The following is a 22,414-nucleotide window of genomic DNA, read 5'->3' on the forward strand; positions in this document are numbered from 1 at the left end:
GTGGGAATAAGAGGACGGTTAGCTTTTACAGTTAAACAGTACTCAGACATTACAGAGCGGGTTAGTCTTCTGCTGAGGTGGCCGCAGGGAGTCTTCTTTAATGTTTCCTGTCTGTGAGATCATGTTGTGTGTGTTAACACCATGGAGAACACCATGATCTAGATAATCCTATCAAACAGCTCCTAGCAACACTGATGGCACCAGGCCCCACTGTCAGCAGCTGCTTTTCTTCTTACTCAGATGTAAAGGGGTGGAAAACATTGGCTTATAAGTAGGAACCCAAAGAGACCTACAGCTGCATATTTAGGAACAGGATCTTGAGATGACAGCCACCTAAGACACCGAAGGACGGTTTTTACTTACAATAGTAATGATGTACAAAGAGTTACTGTAGTGACAACTTTGGAATTTTGGTTTCTTTAAAAAAACACAGAAATGTTATAAGAATATGTTTTTGTTTTAATCCCAGGTGTGAGATATGGAGCGCCTTCAGACTGTCCACAGCAGCTGATGATGATTTGCCCTGTGCTCTAGCAGGGGTGTGATTTTGCCAGCTGCAGATAGTTTCTGTGAGTATAACATTTGACATTCTGGGGACTTTTCAGAGGGTATATAAATGGTAGGGCCCCAAAAGGCAGGATGGGCTGTAGCTTGTTGGTTGGTTGCAGTTTTTTTTTTTTTTTTTTTTTTTTTTTTTTGGTTTTTCGAGACAGGGTTTCTCTGTGTAGCCCTGGCTGTCCTGGAACTCACTCTGTAGACCAGGCTGGCCTCGAACTCAAACTCAGAAATTCGCCTGCCTCTGCCTCCCAAGTGCTGGGATTAAAGGCGTGCGCCACCACCGCCCGGCTTGGTTGCAGTTTCTTAAGTAGTCATGCAAAAAGAAGAAAGAAGAAGGAGAAATTAGATATTCTGATTGCAAATATCAAACTCACCCCAAGAAACCCGATGCACCCAATCATCAGAAAGTAGTCTAATGATAACGCCACCCTCCAACCCTCTCTCTTCATGTCTCTCCTATCTAGTGTTAGGGGTTGAAAGGGTGGAGAAAAAGAGGTAGAAAAAGATAGAAAAAAGAAGAACCCACAAAGTAGCAAAGGCCAGACACAAATTACAATATTTATTTACCAGTGTATCTTTAAATAAAAATGAACAGAGATCACCAGTGACCCATGTGTCTGCTGGCCCACTGTCCCCAAGATGGCCTCTGTTGTATCCTACCTACGGCACCAAACTATTGTAAAGTCTTTCTGTCTGCCCCTACAAGTTGCCTGTTACATCCTGTCCTTCAAGGGCTGAGCTGTAGTGGTGCCCAGGCCCCTGGAGCAAGCCATAGCCAGCAAGATGGGGTAGCACCCTAGGATTGAGGATTCAGGTCTGCCCTTGTTCCGTTTCCTATTTCTGTGATAAAATACCGTCACTAAAGCAACATAATAGAGAAAGGACTTAATTGGCTCCCAATCAAAAGTTACAGTCATCCAGTTGGGATGGCGACGTGTGAGGAGCTTGAAACAGCTCGTCACTCCTGCAGTCCAGAGCAAAGAGAATAAATGTATTCCTGCTTACTTTACTCTGCCTCCCCACCCCAACCCACCACTTCTGTAGTCCACGGATCTCCTACCTAGGGAATGATACAAATCACAGTGACCGGCGTCAACTAACCTAATCAAGACAGGCTCCCACAGGCCAACTTGATCCAGACAGTCCCTCACTGGCACTCTCTTCCCACGATTCTAAATGTGTTTGGTTGACAAGCATAACTATTACAGTGTCCAAAGTAACGATGGTAGCTGGGATCTTTTTACCCTCCTGGTTTGAAGCTGACGGCTACTAAGGGCCTTCAGTCTTCAGTTCTTTGCATCAAAACACAGTAGTTTCTTTGTTACTTTGCGGGATGTGTGTTACAGTTTCTACTTGGCCGTCTTGCTGGGTCTCACCCCAGGGGCTCTCATGAATGAACTGAAGATGTTTTTCTACCCTCCCCCCTCTCCCCCAGTGTGTTTACTCTGAAGGAATTTGCTCTTACAGGGATTAGCTTCCTTCATGGATGTCACTATAGATTTCAGCAGAGAGGAGTGGCAGCATCTAGACCCTGCTCAAAGAAGTCTCTACCGGGATGTGATGCAGGAGACCTACAGCCGCCTGCGCTCAGTGGGTAAGCAGACAGCCGTCAATGCTCAGTGGGTCAGCAGAGAGTCCCCCTGTATTGAAAAGGAAGCCTCACCGAGCCTCTTCTATTCTCAGTTGCATGCCTGCTCTGAGGCATCTTAAGAGTCTTTTAAGATTTATTTTTCCCCCCAGGCGGTGGTGACTCATGCCTTTAATCCCAGCACTTGGGAGGCAGAGACAGGTGGATTTCTGAGTTCGAGGCCAGCCTGGTCTACAGAGTGAGTTCCAGGACAGCCAGGGCTATACAGAGAAACCCTGTCTCGAAAAAACAAAAAAACAAAAAAAAAAAAATTATTTTTTTTTTTTATGTGTGTGTGTGTGTGTGTGTGTCCTGAGGGTGCTCACATGTGTTGCAGTATCTGTGGAGACCAGAAGAGGGCATCAGATCCTCTAGAACTGTATTTACAGGCATTTGTGAGTGCCCAATGTGGACGCTGTGACTAAACCTTCAAGTTAAGAGTAAGTACTTGTGGGCTGGAGAGATGGCTCAGCGGTTAAGAGCACTGACTGCTCTTCCAGAGGTCCTGAGTTCAAATCCCAGCAACCACATCGTGGCTCACAACCATCCGTAATGAGATTCGATGCCCTCTTCTGGTGTGTCTGAAGACAGCTACAGTGTACTCATAAATAAAATAAATAAATAAATCTTTAAAAAAAAAAAAAAAAAAAGAGTAAGTACTTGTAACTGTTGAGTGTCTCTCCAGCCCTGCCTATGATCTGAGCAGGGTTCTTTATCTCCTTTGTGTGTTATAGATAGCCTGTTCTGAGAGACACATGCTTACTTCAGAACCAACTCTCACTGAGCAATAGGACTGCTGATTGGGCTCTGAAGCATGAGTAGTCGGGCCCAGTCCTTTATCATTCCCCATGGACAGGATATCAGGTTCCCAAGACGGAGGTTTTTATAACGGTGCGAGGAAAGGAACCATGGGCGTTACAGACTGAGAGCTCACGTCAGCACGGTGTGGGTGAGTGAGCACGGCCCGTTCAGGTGGGAGGTAAGAGAGCCTCAGCAAAGCAAGAGAGAAAGGTCTCAGCTGTCTTACGCCCATTGGCACCTTAGAAGTGCTATTAAGATGGCTTCTGGGGAAAGTTCTAAATTATTTGTATTGCTGAGGGACCTTGACAATGATGTCTCTGGTTCCTGGATGGCTTCAACCCAGATGACCTCTGTCACTGCTGTCTTCTTGGCTTTAGATTCTGTTGTGTGTGAATCTACCTCAATTTTTTGCCTTTTTTTTTTTTTTGAAACTTTTTTCTTCACACTTTTCCCCACAGCTTTAGTCTTTCTTTCTCCGCCCCCCTTTCTTTCTTTCTTTCTTTTTGGTTTTTCTTGGTTTTTCAAGACAGGGTTTCTCTGTGTAGCCCTGGCTGTCCTGGAACTGACTCTGTAGACCAGGCTGGCCTCGAACTCAGAAATCCGCCTGCCTCTGCCTCCCAAGTGCTGGGATTAAAGGCGTGCGCCACCACCGCCCGGCTGACATTCTTAATCACCTTTTAGAAAACTTCATTTTAATTCTGCCTGAGTGAGTCCACGTTTGACAGGGTCTGTCTTCCTGGTTAGCTGAGTTTTGTTGTTGTTGCTATTTTATTACTGAAATTCACTTATGAGGCCTACATTTAATTACAATTACATTTATAACTATAAAGGTACAGCTTATGTATATTGTATAAATGTCAATGTATAAATTCTAATTCTAATTCTATCTTGTACTTATGATAGACTGCGTTCACCTCCTCATCCCTCCCTGCCATGGATCGCTGATTTATATAACAGAGACATATAAAAATCGTCTGCGTTAGAAAGTTTAAAATAAGTTAGAGCCGCGTAGCAGTTTATAGGCATGTCAGCTTTCTCTGTGTCCCTTGCTTTCTGCTTTACTTTGCTCACATCTGCCTTACATAGCGTATCTACCTGCTGTTCCCTCTAACGGATGCATCGTATATCCGGATGTTTCTTGTCCTTTACAACCTTCTTCATCAAATTGCCCCCCCCCATGCTTGCCCTGGATGAGCCATGTGTGCCCTGCACAGTTTTAGTGTGTAATGTGAATTAAAATCGCTTGTTTCTCCTTCAGAAAGGAACTTAGCTTTACAGCAGGGAATTCGGAAAAAGCCTCTTTGCATAATGAGCGAGAAGGTAGTTTTTGTTGTTGTTGTTTTTTTTTTTTTTTTTTTTTTTTTACAGATGATGTTTTCTCATATTTCATTCTAGAAGAACTGCAGCAGATTGGTGACCGGAAAAAGCCCTATCAGCAAATAGAACGTAAATCAGCAAGCGATATGGTTTTCATCAAGAAGACGCTGGATGCAGCAAGTCGTTACGGATACTCGGGCATTAGAAAGATAGTCCATGTGAACTCATACGTTGTCCTCTCCCCCAGGAGGCCCCATCCCTGTGACCCACTTGCGAACGAGCCGAAGCATAATTTAGATTTACAGATTCATAATGAAAATAATGGGCTGAAGAGCATTGAGAAGATTACCGAATATGGTAAAATTTCATCCTATACCAACAGCAAACATATCCTAACAGGGGAGAAATTACAGGACCATAATCAATGTGGGAAAGTCCTCAGTTACGAACAAGTACCTTGTCAGTATCAGAAAATTCACATTGGGGATAAATCGTATGAATATGCTGAATTTGGAAAGGTTTTTACCCAGAAGTCACAGCTCAGAGTACATGTGAAATCTCCTACAGGAGAAAAACTCTACGTGTGCGTTGAATGTGGGAAGGCATGTTCTCAGAAGTCAGAGTTCCTCGCACATCAAAAAACCCACACTAGAGAGAAGCCCTATAAGTGCAGTGACTGTGGAAAGTCCTTTTTCCAAGTGTCTTCTCTCTTCAGGCATCATAGGATCCACACTGGGGAAAAGCTCTATAAATGTAGCAACTGTGGGAAAGGCTTCTCTTACAACTCAGACCTCAGGACACATCAGAAGATCCACACAGGAGAGAAATGTCACGGCTGTGTCGACTGTGGCAAAGCCTTCACACAAAAGTCCACACTCAAGATGCACCAGAAAATCCACACAGGAGAAAGGGCCTATGTCTGTATTGAATGTGGACAGGCTTTTATCCAGAAGACACACTTGGTCGCACACCGAAGAATTCACACTGGAGAAAAGCCATTCGAGTGTGACAGCTGTGGCAAATCCTTCACTTCCAAGTCCCAACTGCAGGTCCATCAACGAAGTCACTGGAGAGTGAGGCCCTGTGTATCTCCCGACCACGGGGAAGCCTTCAGCAGCAGTTCCAGCCTCCTTACACGTAAGAAAGTCCAAATGAGAGAGAAATCGTCCATCTGCAGTGAGTGCGGGAAGGCCTTTACGTACAGGTCAGAGCTAATTATTCATCAGAGAACTCACACCGGAGAGAAGCCTTATCAGTGCGGGGACTGTGGCAAAGCCTTCACCCAGAAGTCAGCCCTCACGGTCCACCGAAGAATCCACACAGGAGAGAAGTCGTATGTGTGTGTGAAGTGTGGGCTGGCTTTTGTCCAGAAGGCACACTTGGTTGCACACCAGGTAATTCACACTGGAGAGAAACCTTACAAATGTGGTCACTGTGGGAAACTCTTTACTTCCAAGTCGCAACTCCACGTACACAAGCGGGTCCATACAGGGGAAAAGCCGTACGTGTGCGGGAAGTGTGGGAAGGCCTTTGCCAACAGGTCAAATCTCATCACACACCAGAAAACTCATACAGGGGAGAAATCCTATGTCTGTTCAAGGTGTGGAAAAGCCTTCACTCAGAGGTCAGACCTGGTTACACACCAGAGAATACATACTGGAGAGAAGCCATATGCATGTAGTACCTGTGGGAAAGCCTTCACGCAGAAATCACACCTCAACATACACCAGAAGATTCACACCGGAGAGAGACAGTACAAATGCCATGACTGTGGGAAAGCCTTCAACCAGAAATCGATACTCATTGTGCACCAAAAAATCCACACGGGGGAGAAACCCTACGTGTGTGGCGAGTGCGGGAGAGCTTTCATCCGGAAGTCCAACTTCATCATCCATCAACGAATCCATACCGGCGAGAAACCTTACGGATGCAGTGACTGTGGGAAGTCCTTTACCTCCAAGTCGCAGCTCCTGGTGCACCGGCCAATCCACACGGGCGAGAAACCTTACGTGTGTGCCGAGTGTGGGAAAGCCTTTAGTGGCAGGTCAAATCTCAGTAAGCACCAGAAAACTCACACCGGGGAGAAGCCATACGTGTGTTCTGAGTGCGGGAAGTCCTTCAGGCAGAAGTCAGAGTTGATTACGCACCACAGAATCCACACTGGGGAAAAGCCCTACGATTGCAGTGACTGCGGGAAATCCTTCACTAAGAAATCCCAGCTCCAAGTGCATCAGCGAATTCATACCGGAGAGAAGCCGTACAGGTGTGCTGAGTGCGGGAAGGCCTTCACCGATAGGTCCAATTTGAATAAACACCAAACAACACACACTGGAGAGAAACCGTATAAGTGTGTCATCTGTGGGAAAGGCTTTGTCCAGAAGTCAGTGCTCAGCATGCATCAGAGTGTTCACACCTAAGCAGTATGGGTGAGAACTCACCGAGCTCAGCATGCATCAGAGTGTTCACACCTAAGCAGAATGAGTGAGAACTCACCGAGGACATGCCTTACTGTAATTACTGTCTCTATGGAACAGAATAGTCCGTGTAAGTATTGTAAGTAAAAAGTGCCACATGACAGTGCCACACATCACTGCTCAGAAAAGGATCTCAGAGAAGGCACTGAATGGATGACGGGGAAGGACATTTCTACTTGCCGAGAAGAAATTGCATCTTTCTGACACACTAGAAGAAGCTTTCTCATGGAAAAAAAACCACAGTGGAACACTTATCAAATTCTTCTCAAGAAAGATTGTGTCAACTCATGTTGATGCAAAAACCCTGTTGGTGGAATATGTGTCCTGCCAACTAATTAAATGGTAATACAATGTACATGACAAAGATCGCCTTCTCTTCTGTCAGCCATTTGCTGCAAGCATTGAGAGACCTGTGGGTGTGTTTGCATTCTTGGTTGGATCTAACATATGTAGCATATCCGGTCCTTCTGTTGAGAAAGATACACTACAGGCCTAGGTATGGCATTTCATGCCAGCAATTCCAGCCTTCAGGAAGAGCTGAGGCAGGAGGGTCACCATGAGTTCAAAGCTAGTCTGAGCTACAGGGTAAGACACTGTCTCAGAAACAGTGTCACAAATATCGTGACACAAACTCGAGAGTGTACACAGACTTCCCATTGTCATTTACACCAGGATCTGTAACGGACTTTATAAGCTGCCAGTACTTTCTTTGTCAAAAAACAACCAACACGTTGTCTCCTACCTCAAGTAACATGTCTTTGGAATTTCCCTTACCCTCAGAAAGGCTTGAAGTAAAAATGCTGAGATCACCTGGGTCAAATTAAGACCCTTGTCCCAGTTTTCTACACTCACGTGTCCTCGGAAAGCTCATAAATCAGCTCAGTAGAACAGCCCGGGGTTGGGGAGTTAGCTAAATGCCTGCATGGACATAGGTTTACTAGAGGCGGCCCTGCTATGAGCAGCCATCATTGGCTAACGTTTCCTCAGCCAGATGTGGCGTCTCAGTGAGAACCCCTCTTTAGAAATCACTTTGACGTACGTTCTTAGGTGTAGTAATGAGATGCTAAACTGAGTCCCTGACTTGCTGAGGATGGAAGGAAGGGAGAAACACCAAGCAGTGTTGCAGTGGTTCTCAACCTCCCCAACGCTGCGACCCTGTAATACAGTTCCTCGTGCTATGGTGACCCCCAGTATTTTGTTGCTGCTTTATGACTGCAATTTTGCTACTGTTATTAATTGTACCGTATATATTTTTGGAGCTAGAGGGTTATCAAAGGGGCCGTGACCCACAGGTTGAGAACCACTGGTTCACCGTATTCTCTGCCCACCTTCATAGGATACAATCCACAGCGCCCTTCTCTCCCATGTTCCTCAAACACACCAGTTGTCTTCTGTCTTCAGGGCCTTTTCATCTGTTGGGCCTCTGCCAAGAGCACAGTTTGTTTTATCTGGTAGCTTGCTCCTGCCTGCCCTTCCTCCATGACACCTCCCTGCCTGCTTGGCTTCAAATCCTAGCCTTTCCTTTGTTTTATCCTCTGAGGCACTCCTGCCTTGTGTATTTTACTTAATTGTCTTTAGTTCACTCTAGAATGTCTTCCCTGTTTACCATTATGAGTCTACAGTCATGCCTGACTGTGCGTTATGGAGATTGACCCTGGCTTATCATACCAAGTCCCTCCAATGTTTTCTATTTGACTGCAGAGAGGAGCCAACAGAGAGGACCAACTTCCCTACGATATACCAAACTTTGCCTCCAGTCTTTTTTATTTTTTTATTCTTATTTTTTCGAGACAGGGTTTCTCTGTGTAGCCCTGGCTGTCCTGGAACTCACTCTGTAGACCAGGCTGGCCTCGAACTCAGAAATCCACCTGGCTCTGCCTCCCAAGTGCTGGGATTAAAGGCGTGCACCACCACTGCCCAACTTTTGCCTCCAGTCTTTACCTGATACGAATTTGAAAGGAAATCTGGGAAATAAGTGGATGTTTCTTTCCAGAATTCACTGTCATGATTCTAAAACCTCAAAGTGATTGGAGAACAATTTACAAAGCCCATTCATCCTTACCTCTACACATGCAGTTGAAGATTCTTCAACTCCACCAAGAACCCGAATGATAGACTTTTCTCTCACTTCCCGGGGTACCTGAGACAGTGCTATGGAGGGGTCAAGAAAAGATGGGTGGATCTTTGAAGGTCAGGCGGTCAACCCAAGACAGGCAGTGGAAGGATTCAAGTAGAGCAGGCATGAAAACTGTGGGGATGGGCCCAAGCTCTGACACCGGTCATGATGTCTAATGACTCTGGGCTTTCCTAGCAATTGCCTGTTCTCATCTCATCTGGAAATGGGATAACTGGAGGTCAAACTGACTTAGCATGAGTCACAAGACTGTGTGTGTGTGTGTTATGTATGTCACCCATGCCCAGCTCCCTCCACTTTAACAACCCACTGAGAAGAGAGACACCTTCCTATGAGCAGCTGTCATCTGCGGTAGCCCCTCAGCAAGGGGTGGCGTCCCGCAAACCCCTCTCTAGGAGTCATTTTGACGTACACAGTAAAGCGTGAGGCAGATGAGTACAGTTATCCACATTAAGCTGTCTCGTGGAAGAAGTTCAGTGCCCTAAAATCCCTCCACATCCTCCTGTCTGTCCATCTCTTTCTTCTCTGATTACTGGAAACTCGACTGTGTCCGTAGTTTTACCTTTTCCAACATGGTACGTTGGAATCACAGAATGTAGACCCTTGGGATTGCTCTGGCTGACTAACATGCATTTAGGTTTCCGCTGTCTACATGAGTGGACCAACCGCTCATGACTTGATTGCTGAACAGTCATCCCATTGTGTGGCTATGCCATTTGCTCACCTAAAGGACATCTGGAGTAGTGCTATACCTGTGTGCAGAGATTTAAAAAGAAAAAAGACAACCAAAGTACTTATGTTAGAGAAGATGAAAATGTAGAAGTGCTGAGAACCCATCTTTCCACTTAGGTATAAGCGGTATTAACTGAGGAGCTGGGGACATGGCTCAGGGGTTAAGAACACTTACTGTTCTTGAAGAGGATCCAAGTTTGGTTCCCAGGAGCCACGCTGGGCAGATCACAACGACTTGCAACCCAGTTTGAGGGAGATGTCCACGCTTCTGTTTTCCATAGACACCTGCCCTCAGGTGCACACACACACACATACACACACACAATTAAAAATAAATCTTAGCAAAGAACATATGAAATTGGGAGGGAATAGCAGAGCTAGGGAGAGGGGAGGACTTGGCAGAGAAGAAATAGGAATTACATTTAATCAAAACATAAGCATATATAAAATTCTCAAGAAATAGTAGAATAAAATTCTTTTTTTTTTTTTTTTTTTTTTTTTTTTTTTTTGTTTTTTCGAGACAGGGTTTCTCCATACAGCCCTGGCTGTCCTGGAACTCACTCTGTAGACCAGGCTGGCCTCAAACACTCGAACTCAGAAATCCACCTGCCTCTGCCTCCCAAGTGCTGGGATTAAAGGCGTGCGCCACCACTGCCCGGCTATATATTTCTTTATATATAAAGAAAAGAGGCCCGAGAAGACCATAAAATTATAACTCAGGCTGATCTTTGGTACAGAGAAATCCTGAGACAGTTTTAGATTCCAGTAAGCCCTAGAAAATTAGAAAATAATTGTTTAGCATTACAGCATTATAAAATTTCATGCCAGGTGGTTGTGGCATGTGTCTTTTACTCCTAGCACTGGGGAAACAGATGCAGATGGATCTCTGAGTTCAAGGCCAGCCTGGTTGACAAAGTTTTAGGGTTATGAGTTATACTGTTCAACCATAGAAAAGAGACCCTGCAGGATGAATTTAGGCTTCTCAGCATCAGGATGGACCTCTGATGGGATGAACTCAGAATCACCTTGCAGAGAAGCCACTTTTAACAAGCCAGTTTCTGCATACCAAAACTACTTATCTGATCTAGGCATTGTCTAAAGGAACCATTACCTAAGCAATTCTCAGCCTTAGGAGACTTCCTCTTTGCCAGGTTTGTCCTGGAACTAAGTTATACAGAGGTTTTGAGAATTCTTTTGCAATTCTGCAAACCTCAGATAATCACTATTTACAAAAAGCTACTTCAAAGTCCAGGTGCCACCATTCATCCAGATACAATGGCCCTGCTTGAATTCTGCTATAACGCAATGTGTTCCTGGACAGCCAAGATTACAAATAGAATCTCTGTCTCAAAAACAAAAGAGAAAAGAAGCTCTATCAAACCCAAAACTTAGCTCCTCAGTTAGGGGGTGGGACTTCATGCTCCACTCTCCTCTCCATGCAAGAATTTAGTCTGGCTTTACTATACAGGATTTTCCGTGGTGTCACAATCACTGCCCCCCTGTATTCAAAAAACACTGTTTCCCTAAGTCACCCGTCACCTCTGACTCTTACCATTCTCTCTGCCCCGTCTTCCACAGCGATCCCTGAGCCTTGAGAGGACCGTGTGATACATATGTCCATTTAGGGATGAGTATTCTTCCTTTCCTGTCCTTTCTGTTCTGCATTTTATCCAGATGTGGATGTTGGCATTAATTGCCCCACACCGTGAACAGAAGCTTCTTTGATGAGAGTTAAGTAAGAGATACATTAATCTGTAGATATAATGATAAGCTAGGAGATCATTTAATACTATGGTCATTTAGCAGAGTCATTGTAGTAGGGTCTGTTGAGTCTAGACCAACGGTTCTCAACCTGTGGGTCATGACCTTTTGGGGGGGTCTCATATCAGATATGCTGTATAGCAGATACTTACATCACAATGACAATAACAGAAACACAGTTATGAAACAGCAACAAAGTAACTTTATGCTTGGGGTCACCACAGCATGAGGGGCTGTGTTAAAAGGTTACAATGTTAGGAGAGTTGAGGACTCTCCTCTAGCCTATCCGGGTAGTTAATCTTCAAAGAAAGCTACGAATCGTATCACACCTTTTGCTCGGAACCCTCTGATGGCTGACCATTTCACTCAGAGTAAAGTAAAAACTGCTTACAAGTTTTGTAAGACACAGTCCTTGGCTATTCCTCTGACCCTCTGTCCTATGACACCCTTGCACAGAGTTCCTAGACCCTCCGATGTTTCACGACACACCCGTGTCCTGGGAACATGGGACATACTTGTCTGATGAAGTTCAGCATTTGAGAATTTTGATGGTGAAACAGAAGTGTAAAAATATTATCCACATAGGAACACCTTTCTGGGATGTTCTTTCCGAAAACTTAATTTTAGTCTTTCTGAACTTGGCCCTGATTCTTCTTCATGGACTCCACTCTTTTTTTTTTTTGGTTTTTTGAGACAGAGTTTCTCTGTGTAGCCCTGGTTGTCCTGGAACTCACTCTGTAGACGAGGCTGGCCTCGAACTCAGAAATCTGCCTGCCTCTTTATAGGACATTTTTTAAAGCAGTGAGAACTACTGATCCCGTATGCTCTGCATCACTCCTGCCACTTCCTCTACCATCACAGCCTTAGGCTAACATTGCACCAGGTCTGCCGCCGGAGACACAGGGATGCAGGCTGATCAAATGTCCTGCCTGAAAAGTTAGACTACTCACTTTTGTAGCTGCAGCTCAGTAGGCTCTCGTCTCCACAGCCTTATATTAACGCCATATGTGAGATTCTGTTTATCCACAGTGTCCCATTTCAAGATAAGATATTACTTCAAGCCCTTAAGAGAAGTTTTATTATTCAGTGAACTAGGAGAGCATCAAAAAGTGTGAGGGTCACCTTTATTTTAAATAAAACACACAGGCAGGGCACAGTTAGCATGACTGTTCACAAATCAACAGGCTTGCAGCCTCAGCCATCCATAACACCCAGATACCACTTCCAAAGCCCTCACGAGGCTGTCTGGGCTCATGTGTCTACAGTGTTAAGAAGGGCTAGAAGCAGCGAGGATGAATTTCTTTTTTTTTTTTTTTAATATTTATTTATTTATTTTATTGATGAGTACACTGTAGCTGTCTTCGGACACACCAGAAGAGGGCATCCAATCTCATTACGGATTGTTGTGAGCCACCATGTGGTTGCTGGGATTTGAACTCAGGACCTCTGTAAGAGCAGTCAGTGCTCTTAACCACTAAGCCATCTCTCCAGCCCGAGGATGGATTTCTTAATATTGTGTTCATACTGACACCATTTTCATCTTGTTCATAGGCAACGGAGACTGAGATAGGTTTTTTGGGGGTGGGGGAAGGTTTTTGTTTGTTTGTTTTGTTTTTGCCTAGGTTTTATGATAAAAGTTGCTGGGCTGGAGAGATGGCTCAGTGGTGAAGAGCACTGACTGCTCTTCCAAAGGATCTGGGTTCAATTCCCAGCTCCCACATGGCAGCTCATAACTGTTTGTCACTCCAAGATCTGACACCCTCACAAGACATATATACTGACAAAACACTAATGCACATAAAATAAAAATAAATTTGCCGGGCAGTGGTGGCGCACGCCTTTAATCCCAGCACTCGGGAGGCAGAGGCAGGTGGATTTCTGAGTTCGAGGCCAGCCTGGTCTACAGAGTGAGTTCCAGGGCAGCCAGGGCTATACAGAGAAACCCTGTCTCGAAAAAAAAAAAAAAAAACAAAAACAAAAAACCCACAACAACAACAAATACCAAGGGCTTCTTTACAGTATAAATTTCCTTTTATAATAAATATATAAGATCTGAATGAAAGGTTTCTCACACTGATGACAGTATATAAAGCCTCCCAAATAATAAAGATTTCTTGATGATGACTACTCTCATAAGTTCCCTCCTTTCATGCAAATAATGAAAATAGCAGCTAATATTTATGATATACTATGTGAAAGGTGCATATGCAAGTGCTTTTGAAAGAACCCTCCAGGGGGTGACTCAGGATGGATGTGACCCCCAAAGACACTCCAGAGACCTCTTGGTGTAATAACATAAGTCAGGTTTTATGTACGAACCTTCGGATCGACGTGCCCCACGCAGGAGGCAGGGGCCATCAACCCTGAGATCTAACAGCTTAAGGTTTTTATAGATAAAGGCTGGGGGAGGGAGAGGGTTGTGAGTAATCACACACAATTGGCTGTTATAAATGTCTGTAATATGTGTAAGCAGATCTCAGGCAGAGGTTTGACAAATCTCACGAAAATAGTCTCCGGTCCCTGTGGCCTTGGGACCCAGTGTGAATGTTTATCTGAGCCAACAGACCATCTGGCTGGATCTAATTTATAAGTCCTTGGGACCTCTGGTGGGAGTTTTTCTAGAGGAGGCTAAGTCAGACACCACGGGAACAGATTCCCGGAACACTCAATTGACCTTTGCTTCTCTGCTCTGTATCTCTTGTAACGGCCTTGGGTTAGCAAGCTAGCGGACATATTATTCTTAACTATTTGTATTCCTGTTATATTATTTAACTGACTTAAAAAATATCTCTTCACTTTTACGTGTTAAAACATGATATTCAGAAGAATCTTATGGAAAAACTGAGTCTCGCAGATGGTTAAATGAAAGCCAGTTTACTCATACCAAATGTCACAAAGGAAACCAACTGAGAGGACCTGGATGATGTGATAGACACATTTTCTATGCTGAAGACCTTCTATACCACAGCAGCAGAATCACTTTCTATGTTAATTTGCTAAAAGGTGATACAATGTAAACATGTAAACAAACGCTTTTCCTATGTGAATTACATCAACGGTTCTCTCGCATAAATTCTCAAATGCTGAATTCACGATTCCCATATTCACATTTGTAAGAATTCTTCACTGATAATGAATGGCCAGGGAGAGCTGTGTTAGTTGCAGGAAATAAATTAACTCATATGAAAATTTGTGAAGGATGACTAAAGTCTATTCGGCATTCCTTACAGTCAAAAGATGTGTGGCTGATATGAATTCTCTGATGTTGTATTAGTTGGGACCCACGTGTAAAGGCCTTTTCACATTCTTTACACTGATATGGTTTCTCGCCAGTGTGAACTCGTTGGTGCCGCGAAAGATGTGAGCTCTGGGCGAAGGCCTTTCTACACTCCTTACACTCATAGGGCTTCTCGCCCGTGTGGACCCTCTGATGCAGAGTAAGTTGAGAGCCATGACCAAAGGCCTTCCCACATTCCCTGCATTCGTAAGGTTTCTCTCCAGTGTGAGTTCGCTGATGCTGAGTGAGCTGTGAGGCGCGAATAAAAGCCTTCCCACACTCCCTGCACTGATACGGCTTCTCGCCGGTGTGGATTCTCTGATGCTGTATGAGCAGCAATCCCCGCGAAAAGGCCTTGCCACACTCGCCACACACGTAAGGTCTCTCCCCGGTATGAAGTCTCTGATGTTGGGAAAGGTGTGAGCTCTGCGTGAAGGCCGTTCGGCATTCTTTACACTCGTACGGTTTTTCACCCGTGTGGATTCTGTGATGCTGGGTGAGCTGGGAGCCGCGGATAAAGGACTTCCCACACTCCTTACACTCATAGGGCTTCTCGCCCGTGTGGATCCTCTCGTGCTGAGTAAGTTCTGAGCCCCGGCTAAAATTTTTCCCACATTCTTTACATTTGTAGGGTTTCTCACCGGTGTGGATCCTCTGATGTCTCGTAAGGAGTGACCCGCGATTAAAGGCTTTCCCACACTCCTTACACTGATAGGGCCTCTCGCCAGTGTGGATCCTCTGATGCTGAGTTAGTTGTGAGCCGTGACTGAAGCTCTTCCCACATTCTTCACATCCGTAAGGCTTCTCATTAGTATGGATCCTCTGATGTTGAGTGAGCTGGGAACCACGGATGAAGGCCTTTCCACATTCGTCACATTTATAGGGTTTTTCGCCAGTGTGAATTCTTTGATGTTGCATAAGTAGCGACCCTCGAACAAAAGCCTTCCCACACTCCTTACATTCATACGGCTTTTCTCCGTTGTGGGTTTTCTGGTGCTGCGAAAGCTGCGAGCCACAGATGAAGGCTTTCCCACAGTCCTTACACTCGTAGGGCTTCTCGCCAGTGTGCATTCGTCTGTGCAGGATAAGCTGCGAGAGCTGAGTGAAGACCTTCCTGCACTCTTGACAGTCGAACAGCTTCTCGCCAGTGTGCAGTCTCTGGTGCAGAGTGAGCTGCGAGTTCTGGGTGAAGGCCTTCCCACATTCTTTACATGCAAAGGGTTTCTCTCCCGTGTGGACCTTCTGATGCCGGCTGAGCTGTGAGCTCCGGATAAAGGCTTTCCCACACGCCTCGCACTTGTATGGTTTCTCACCGGTGTGAATTCTATGGTGCAAAATCAGCTGTGAGCTTTGAGTGAAGGCCTTTCCACACTCCTTGCACGTGTAGGGCTTCTCACCGGTGTGAAGCCTCTGATGAAGGCTTAGCTGGGAATCTCGGCTAAAGGCCTTCCCACACTGCTTACATTCATAGGGCTTCTCACCGGTGTGAATACTCTGATGCTGGGACAGGTGGGAGGCTCGCCTGAAGGCTTTCCCGCACTCCTCACATTTATAGGGCTTCTCTGTAGAGTAACTCCGTGGATGCTGAGGTAGGCCCGTGCCTGGGCTGAAAATGGACATTTTGTCATGTGTTACCATCTCTTGCCTGTAATATTCCTTCTGATTTTCCTGTTCTTTCTCTGACTTCCAAAGATTTTCTAGAGTTAGTCTTAGGCACACAGTTTCCGAATCTCTCACTCATTTCCCACCGAGACAATGCAGATCCCTAGGTGTGCTATTTTGAAGATAAGTCCTTGTTCAGAAGGCAAGCCTGGAAGAGAAGAGAAAAGCAAAAAACTTCAGAGAAATAGAACTAATATGCCAGGAAAGAGAAGAAGAAAATAATGTCTGTAAGAATAGCAAGCATATGTTAGTGTTTGCTACATACTGCCCACTATGTCCCACCCATACATTTTACAGCAAAATTCACTGCATAGTTTCATTAAAATAGTAATGTTTTCCATTCTATGTTATTCTATGCTCCCCATAGTAAAAAGCCAACTAAAGTGATTTTAATGCTGCTGTCCAAAATTTAAAACAAAAAATAGCTTAGGCATCAGACATGGTGATACTTGCAACAGTGATGACCACAATAATAACAATAATCATTATTATTACTGCATGTATACTTATACATTAGCTTGGGACGAAAATGGGTCCCTCAGGTCAGAGAATAATGAAAACTCCCCTAGGAGTGAAAAAGCATAGGATTTTTTAAAAATTCCAAAACTAATGGTTCTTGGTAGTGTTCTCCAGGGAAATGTACCATCTCTTGGGTGTGAACCATCCACTTACTGAGCATTTCTCTGTTAACCCCCATATTTAAATCTGTTACAAATATCTTCCTAATAATTTCTAACTCTGGAAAAAAAACTTCAATAGTTGTCGAACTCTAGTGGGGATAAATATTATGCCAAATATTTGTTAAAATTAAAGATGTCCAAGAATACACCAGATTAACTGACTCTGATTCTAATAAACTAGAAACTGAATATAATGGAGATCACAGTTTTGATGTTTTAATTACCTGATTAGAGTGTGATTTGCTATCCCTGTTTAAATTTTTGGTAGCTGTTAAATCAGAGTGAAAAACAAAGTCATAGCTCTATGACATCGATAAAGTTCTCCATGGTCTGGCTGAGCCTTCTTAGCTTTGATCACTGGGTGTCAATCTTGATAGCTTCCTTTCTACTCTGAAAATGTCCCAAGGCCCTCATCCCCAGCTTACAGGAAACTACGTGGCCTGTAGCCTGGTCCACTTCCTTAGACCTCTCAGCAGAAAACTATGTAAACTAGGTCTTATCTTCAGGTACCAACTTAACTATTGTTGGTAAATAGTAACAATTCAGCCTGGTTTGGAGGGATAGAGAGATGGCTCAGTACTGGTCTTCCAGAGGACCTTTAACTAATTAATTAAGTTCTTTCTTAAGATGTACTTATTTTATACGTGTGAGTACACTGTCACTGTCTTCAGACACACCAGAAGAGGGCATTGGATTCCATTACAAATGTTTGTGAGCCACCATGTAGGTGCTGGGAATTGAACTCAGGACCTCTGGAAGAGTAGTCGGTGCTCTTAACTGCTAAGCCATTTCTCCAGCCTTACACAGCAGCTGACAACTGTCTGAAATCCCAGTTCCAGGGGATCTGATGCTCTGTTCTTGCCTCCATAGACAATGAATGTATTTGGTGCACAGATATACATGTAGAAAAAGCAGTGATACACAAAAGTTTTCCTGCTTTCCTCCCTCCCTTCCTCCCTTTCTTTTGGTGTTTTTGAGACAGAGTTTCTCTGTATAATGCCCTGGCTGTCCTGGAACTTGTTTTATAGACCAGGCTGGCCTCCTAAGTGCTGGGATTAAAGGCATGTGCCTCCATGCCCAGCGAAAATAAAAATTAAAGAAAAACTTAATTAAAAAATAAAAGAATCGCCGGGCGGTGGTGGCTGCGCACACCTTTAATCCCAGCACTTGGGAGACAGGGATAGGCGGATTTCTGAGTTCGAGGCCAGCCTGGTCTACAGAGTGAGTTCCAGGACAGCCAGGGCTACACAGAGAAACCCTGTCTCGAAAAAACCAAAGTAATAGTATTATTATTATTAATAATAAAAGAATCTTGGCCAGACATAGCGGCACATGGTGGCATATCCTTTGCTCCCAGCACTCAGAGGCAGAGGTAGGCAGATTCCTGTTAGACTGAGGCCAGCCTGCTCAACTTGGTAGGCTCTAGGCCAGTTAGAGTTATATAGTGAGACCCTATCTCAAAAAAAGATAAAAATCTTAAGAATTCATTTCTGTTAATTCAGCATAAGTCGTGAAAAATATAAAAAACACAAAAATGAAAGACACAAAGTATTTGTAGGCTAAGAGTTAAAAAAAAACAAACAAAAATTGGCAACACAGAGAGAAAGACAGAGACAGACAGACAGACAGACAGACAGAGAGACAGGGAAAGAGAGAGCAAGCGCACAAAACATATGGTCTAGTAAAGTAAGTCTTAACAATCTGAAAAGGCCATAGGAAAGGTTAAAAATGGTGTTTTTCGTACTGCGTGGTGTTGGGCTAAGATTCCGAGGGCCACAGTGAAGGAACAAGAGACTGGCCAGTGCAGGTCTAAACCCAGCCAGGCTGCCTCTCCATTCTCATCCTCTCAGCTTATATAGTCCTGGCTGGTGTGGAGCTTACAATCCCCCTGCCTCAACCTCTGGAGTACTAAGACAGACACTAAACCCAACTAACGCTTTTAAATAAACATAGAAATGTAAAGAGACGGTTCAGAGGTTAACAGCACTGGCTGCTCTTAACAGAGGACATAGGTTCCATCCCCAGCGCCCACACGGTGGTTCACAACCATCTGTAACTCCAGTTCCAGGGGATCTGGTGCCCCTCTGGCTTCCACAGGTACTGCATGCATGCGGTATATATATACATATGTGTAGCCAAAACACTCATACACATAAAATAGATAAATCTTTTAAAAATTTTGCCTCTGAGATGAGAATATTACAGTATGAAAATTATTGTTAAAATCATATAATAATAAGTAGACTGATCTTCATCTATGAAAATTTCAGGTTATTAGAACTGTGTTTCGCTGGGCAGTGGTGGCGCATGCCTTTAATCCCAGCACTTGGGAGGGAGAGGCAGGCAGATTTCTGAGTTCGAGGCCAGCCTGGTCTACAGAGTGAGTTCCAGGACAGCCAGTGCTGCATAGAGAAACCCTGTCTCAAAAAAACAAACAACAACAACAAAAAACCAAACAAACAACAAAAAAAGAAATTCTAAAGTAAGAGACACTGTTCCTTTAAAAGGTAGAACTAACAACCCACTGTGAAAAGTTCAATGTATCATTAATCTTACATAACTGCGTCAGAAGGCAAGGGTATCAGTTATACACCAACAAAACTCTATCACAAAAATAGACATATACATTCATTTGCCAACTTCTGTCTAGATATCCCCAGTGTGCAACAAAGAATTGCTCCTGAGTTACAAAATAAGGACTGTATCTTGAAGAAACATGTTTTTAAACATCTGGATCTGGATCTTCTTACGTGAAGTATTTTTGCATGGTTTTCTCTACTTGATGAATTTATCTGTTTTCTTATTGCTGGATAGCTTTATTATCAGGTAAGTCCTTGAGGGTGCAAATGAGGTTGATGGAAGGACTGTTGGACTTTATTTTATGGAAATTTTACTGAGTTTGAAAAATCATTTCCGCCTTTAATCCCAGCACTTGGGAGGCAGAGGCAGGCGGATTTCTGAGTTGGGGGCCAGCCTGGTCTACAGAGTGAGTTCCAGGACAGCCAGGGCTACACAGAGAAACCCTGTCTCGAAAAAACAAAAAAAAGAAAAAAGAAAGAAAGAAAAATCATTTCAAAAGGTCAGTAATGAAAATACTGCTTGCAGTTTTTCACTTAACAATAACAAATACCTAGAGAAGGCTCTATTTGTAAATCTGCCTTCTATTCTACATACATGTGAACACACATATATGCTTAGCTTTTGTTTCAAAAGGCTGAGGCTGGGGAGATGGCTTGGTGGTTAAGGGCACTTGTACTTCCAGAGCTCTGGAGTTCGGTTTCTAGCACCAACGTGGCAGCACACTGCCACTGTCAACTCTTCTGACAATGTCTTATAACTTTATCCAGCACCAGGCATGCACATGTATACAAACATACATGTAGGCCAAACACATAAAATACAAATTAAAAAAAAATTAAGCCATTGCGGGGGGAGGGGCATGCATGCCTTTAATCCTAGGACTGGGAGGCAGAGGCAGGTGGATCTGAGTTCAAGGCCAGGCTGGTCTACAGAGTGAGTTCCAGACAGCCAGGGCTACACAGAGAAACAGTCTTGGAAAGCCGGAAAAAAAAAAGGAGGGGGGGGGCAAAGGCTAAGGTAGTTAACATTTCCATCTCATAAATTAATTTTAATTTCATTGTAGTATTTTAAACACAGCTTACCAGCTTACCAGTTACAGGTATAGGCTAGCATGCCCAACATTGCCAAACTCTTCTTGAGGAACATATGTGTGTGTATGTATACGTGTGTATGTATACATACTGTTGTATAATAGTTTCCTCCAAGATTGAAACATTTCATCCTTCAGGGAAGCTCTTTAAGATAGGAGGTAAGCAACTCAAAGCAGCTCTAGGAAGTTCCTGAAACTGACCAGATTCACAGCCTGATTTGTTTGTTAGCCAGACCCATTCTTAACGGCTGAGCACCAAGGTACCATCCAGCAATCAAAAGCCCCCTTTTGGCTACTCCAATGAACACACTCAATCAAAACACCACTGTATCCTAGTCCAGTCTAACAAAGATCGACCCCTTTTTCCCTCTTAAAAAAAAAATCACCTATAAGGTCCTTTGCTGCTTTTTTTCTGCCCAAGTCAGAAATTAGTCGCTTTACTCTTCTTTCTACCTTAATAAAGAATCTGTGAAAACAGGTGGTTGGGTGTGGTCTGTGGTTCAGGGTTGGGGAGGGATAACCCCTCTGGGTTCCAGTCCCTTCAACAGGAGGCTTAGGGGTGTCTAGTGGAGGAATCCCAGCACGGCAGTCTCCATCTCTGTGGTACAGCTGGCATGTCTGTTGATTCTACTCACATGAACATGAAGATGACCTAAAAACAGTTAAAGGTTTAGAGGGAGTTTTGCAGTCTTTGAGATTAGAGCACAAGGGTCAAGATTGCCGGCAAGCAGCAGCAGAGGCTGCCTGGTCACTGTTGTGTGTAGTCAGGAACGGATCTGAGGCCAAGATGGCTCCAAGCAGGAACTTGTTCGTGTTAAGGAGAAACTGCAACAAGAAAGGCAGACGCAGCTCCTGACAGTCTCCATGTGAGCCTGATTTGGCAAGTAACTAAGATGAGTGAGGGTGAGAGAGATCGGTGGTGGAAGCACGTGCCCTTCAGGTCCAGCCTTGAGTAAGAAAGAGGGAAAATCTCTACTGCAGCCTGCAGACGGGGCCTTAACCAAGGCCCCATAGGAGAAACTAGTGTTATCAGGAAATGCCCAGCGATGGACTGCTGGAATTGGGGGAGTTCTTTAAATAAGTAACGAAAGAGTCTGTCACAGCCTGGCTTGTGAGGCTGTGGGGGCATGGGAGCAGACAGGTTCAGTTCCACTGCTGTAGAGGAAGAAAAACAGTACTGTAACTTCCCAACCCTCCTTAAGGCAAAGGCAGCTTAACCTGGGCCAGTACGAGGGAAGTCAGTCCTGACAGACTGACTGGTTTAGTAGAGCCATCCCAAACATTTGGTTGTCTCCATCTGAGGCCCCCACAAACGGAAGGATCTTAGAGGAGGTACTGGTGCAACAAGGACTAGGAATAAGAGAAGCTGTGTTCGAATCCCTGTTCCCTGGACCTAACAGGACGGTGTTCACAGGGGCATTAAAGAAAAGGAGGATCCAGCAGGGACCTCTAAGCTGGTGTCCAGCTTTAGCACTGCTGCGGAGCCTTTCGGGTGGGCAAGATCTTTATAAAGTAGGAAAGGCTTCGGCAGATCTCAGTGACTTAGACCAGCATGTAAAAAGAGTCTAGTTAAATGAAGAGCAGCTTAGAATAGATAGTGAAGGGAAAGGCAGAGGAAGATGTCTGTCTGGGTTCCTCAAAGACCAATGTAGTGACACTGACGTCTCACTGGAGTGCGTAAGAAAGCAGACAGAAAGAGGAGCTGTTCACAAAAGGCATTG

At 44.4% G+C, this 22,414-nt stretch overlaps 2 protein-coding genes across 2 annotated transcripts in view; one reads left to right on the top strand and one right to left on the bottom strand.

The window, feature by feature from the left end:
• Positions 1-22,414, bottom strand: part of LOC114639028 (zinc finger protein 383-like) — a 49,168-nt gene that overhangs the window by 22,079 nt on the left and 4,675 nt on the right. The window contains exon 2 of the mRNA XM_028787699.1: positions 14,655-16,491. Coding sequence (XP_028643532.1) covers positions 14,655-16,319 — 1,665 coding nt within the window. The 5' untranslated portion in view covers positions 16,320-16,491. The remainder of the gene's footprint in view (positions 1-14,654; positions 16,492-22,414) is intronic.
• Positions 2,058-7,601, top strand: Znf585a (zinc finger protein 585A). Its single transcript, XM_028787679.1, has 2 exons — positions 2,058-2,152; positions 4,382-7,601. Exons 1-2 carry the CDS (start codon positions 2,119-2,121, stop codon positions 6,718-6,720), a joined length of 2,373 nt encoding a protein of 790 aa, XP_028643512.1. The 5' UTR covers positions 2,058-2,118; the 3' UTR covers positions 6,721-7,601.

Source organism: Grammomys surdaster, unplaced genomic scaffold (genome assembly GCF_004785775.1).
Source record: "Grammomys surdaster isolate TR1022 unplaced genomic scaffold, NIH_TR_1.0 125671, whole genome shotgun sequence".
NCBI lineage: Eukaryota > Metazoa > Chordata > Mammalia > Rodentia > Muridae > Grammomys > Grammomys surdaster.

Coding starts and splice junctions, on each gene's coding strand:
- Znf585a (XM_028787679.1), top strand. CDS start 2,119: ATGCAGGAGACCTACAGCCGCCTGCGCTCAGTGG. Junction 2,153..4,381: donor CAGCCGCCTGCGCTCAGTGG/GTAAGCAGACAG, acceptor ATTTCATTCTAG/AAGAACTGCAGCAGATTGGT.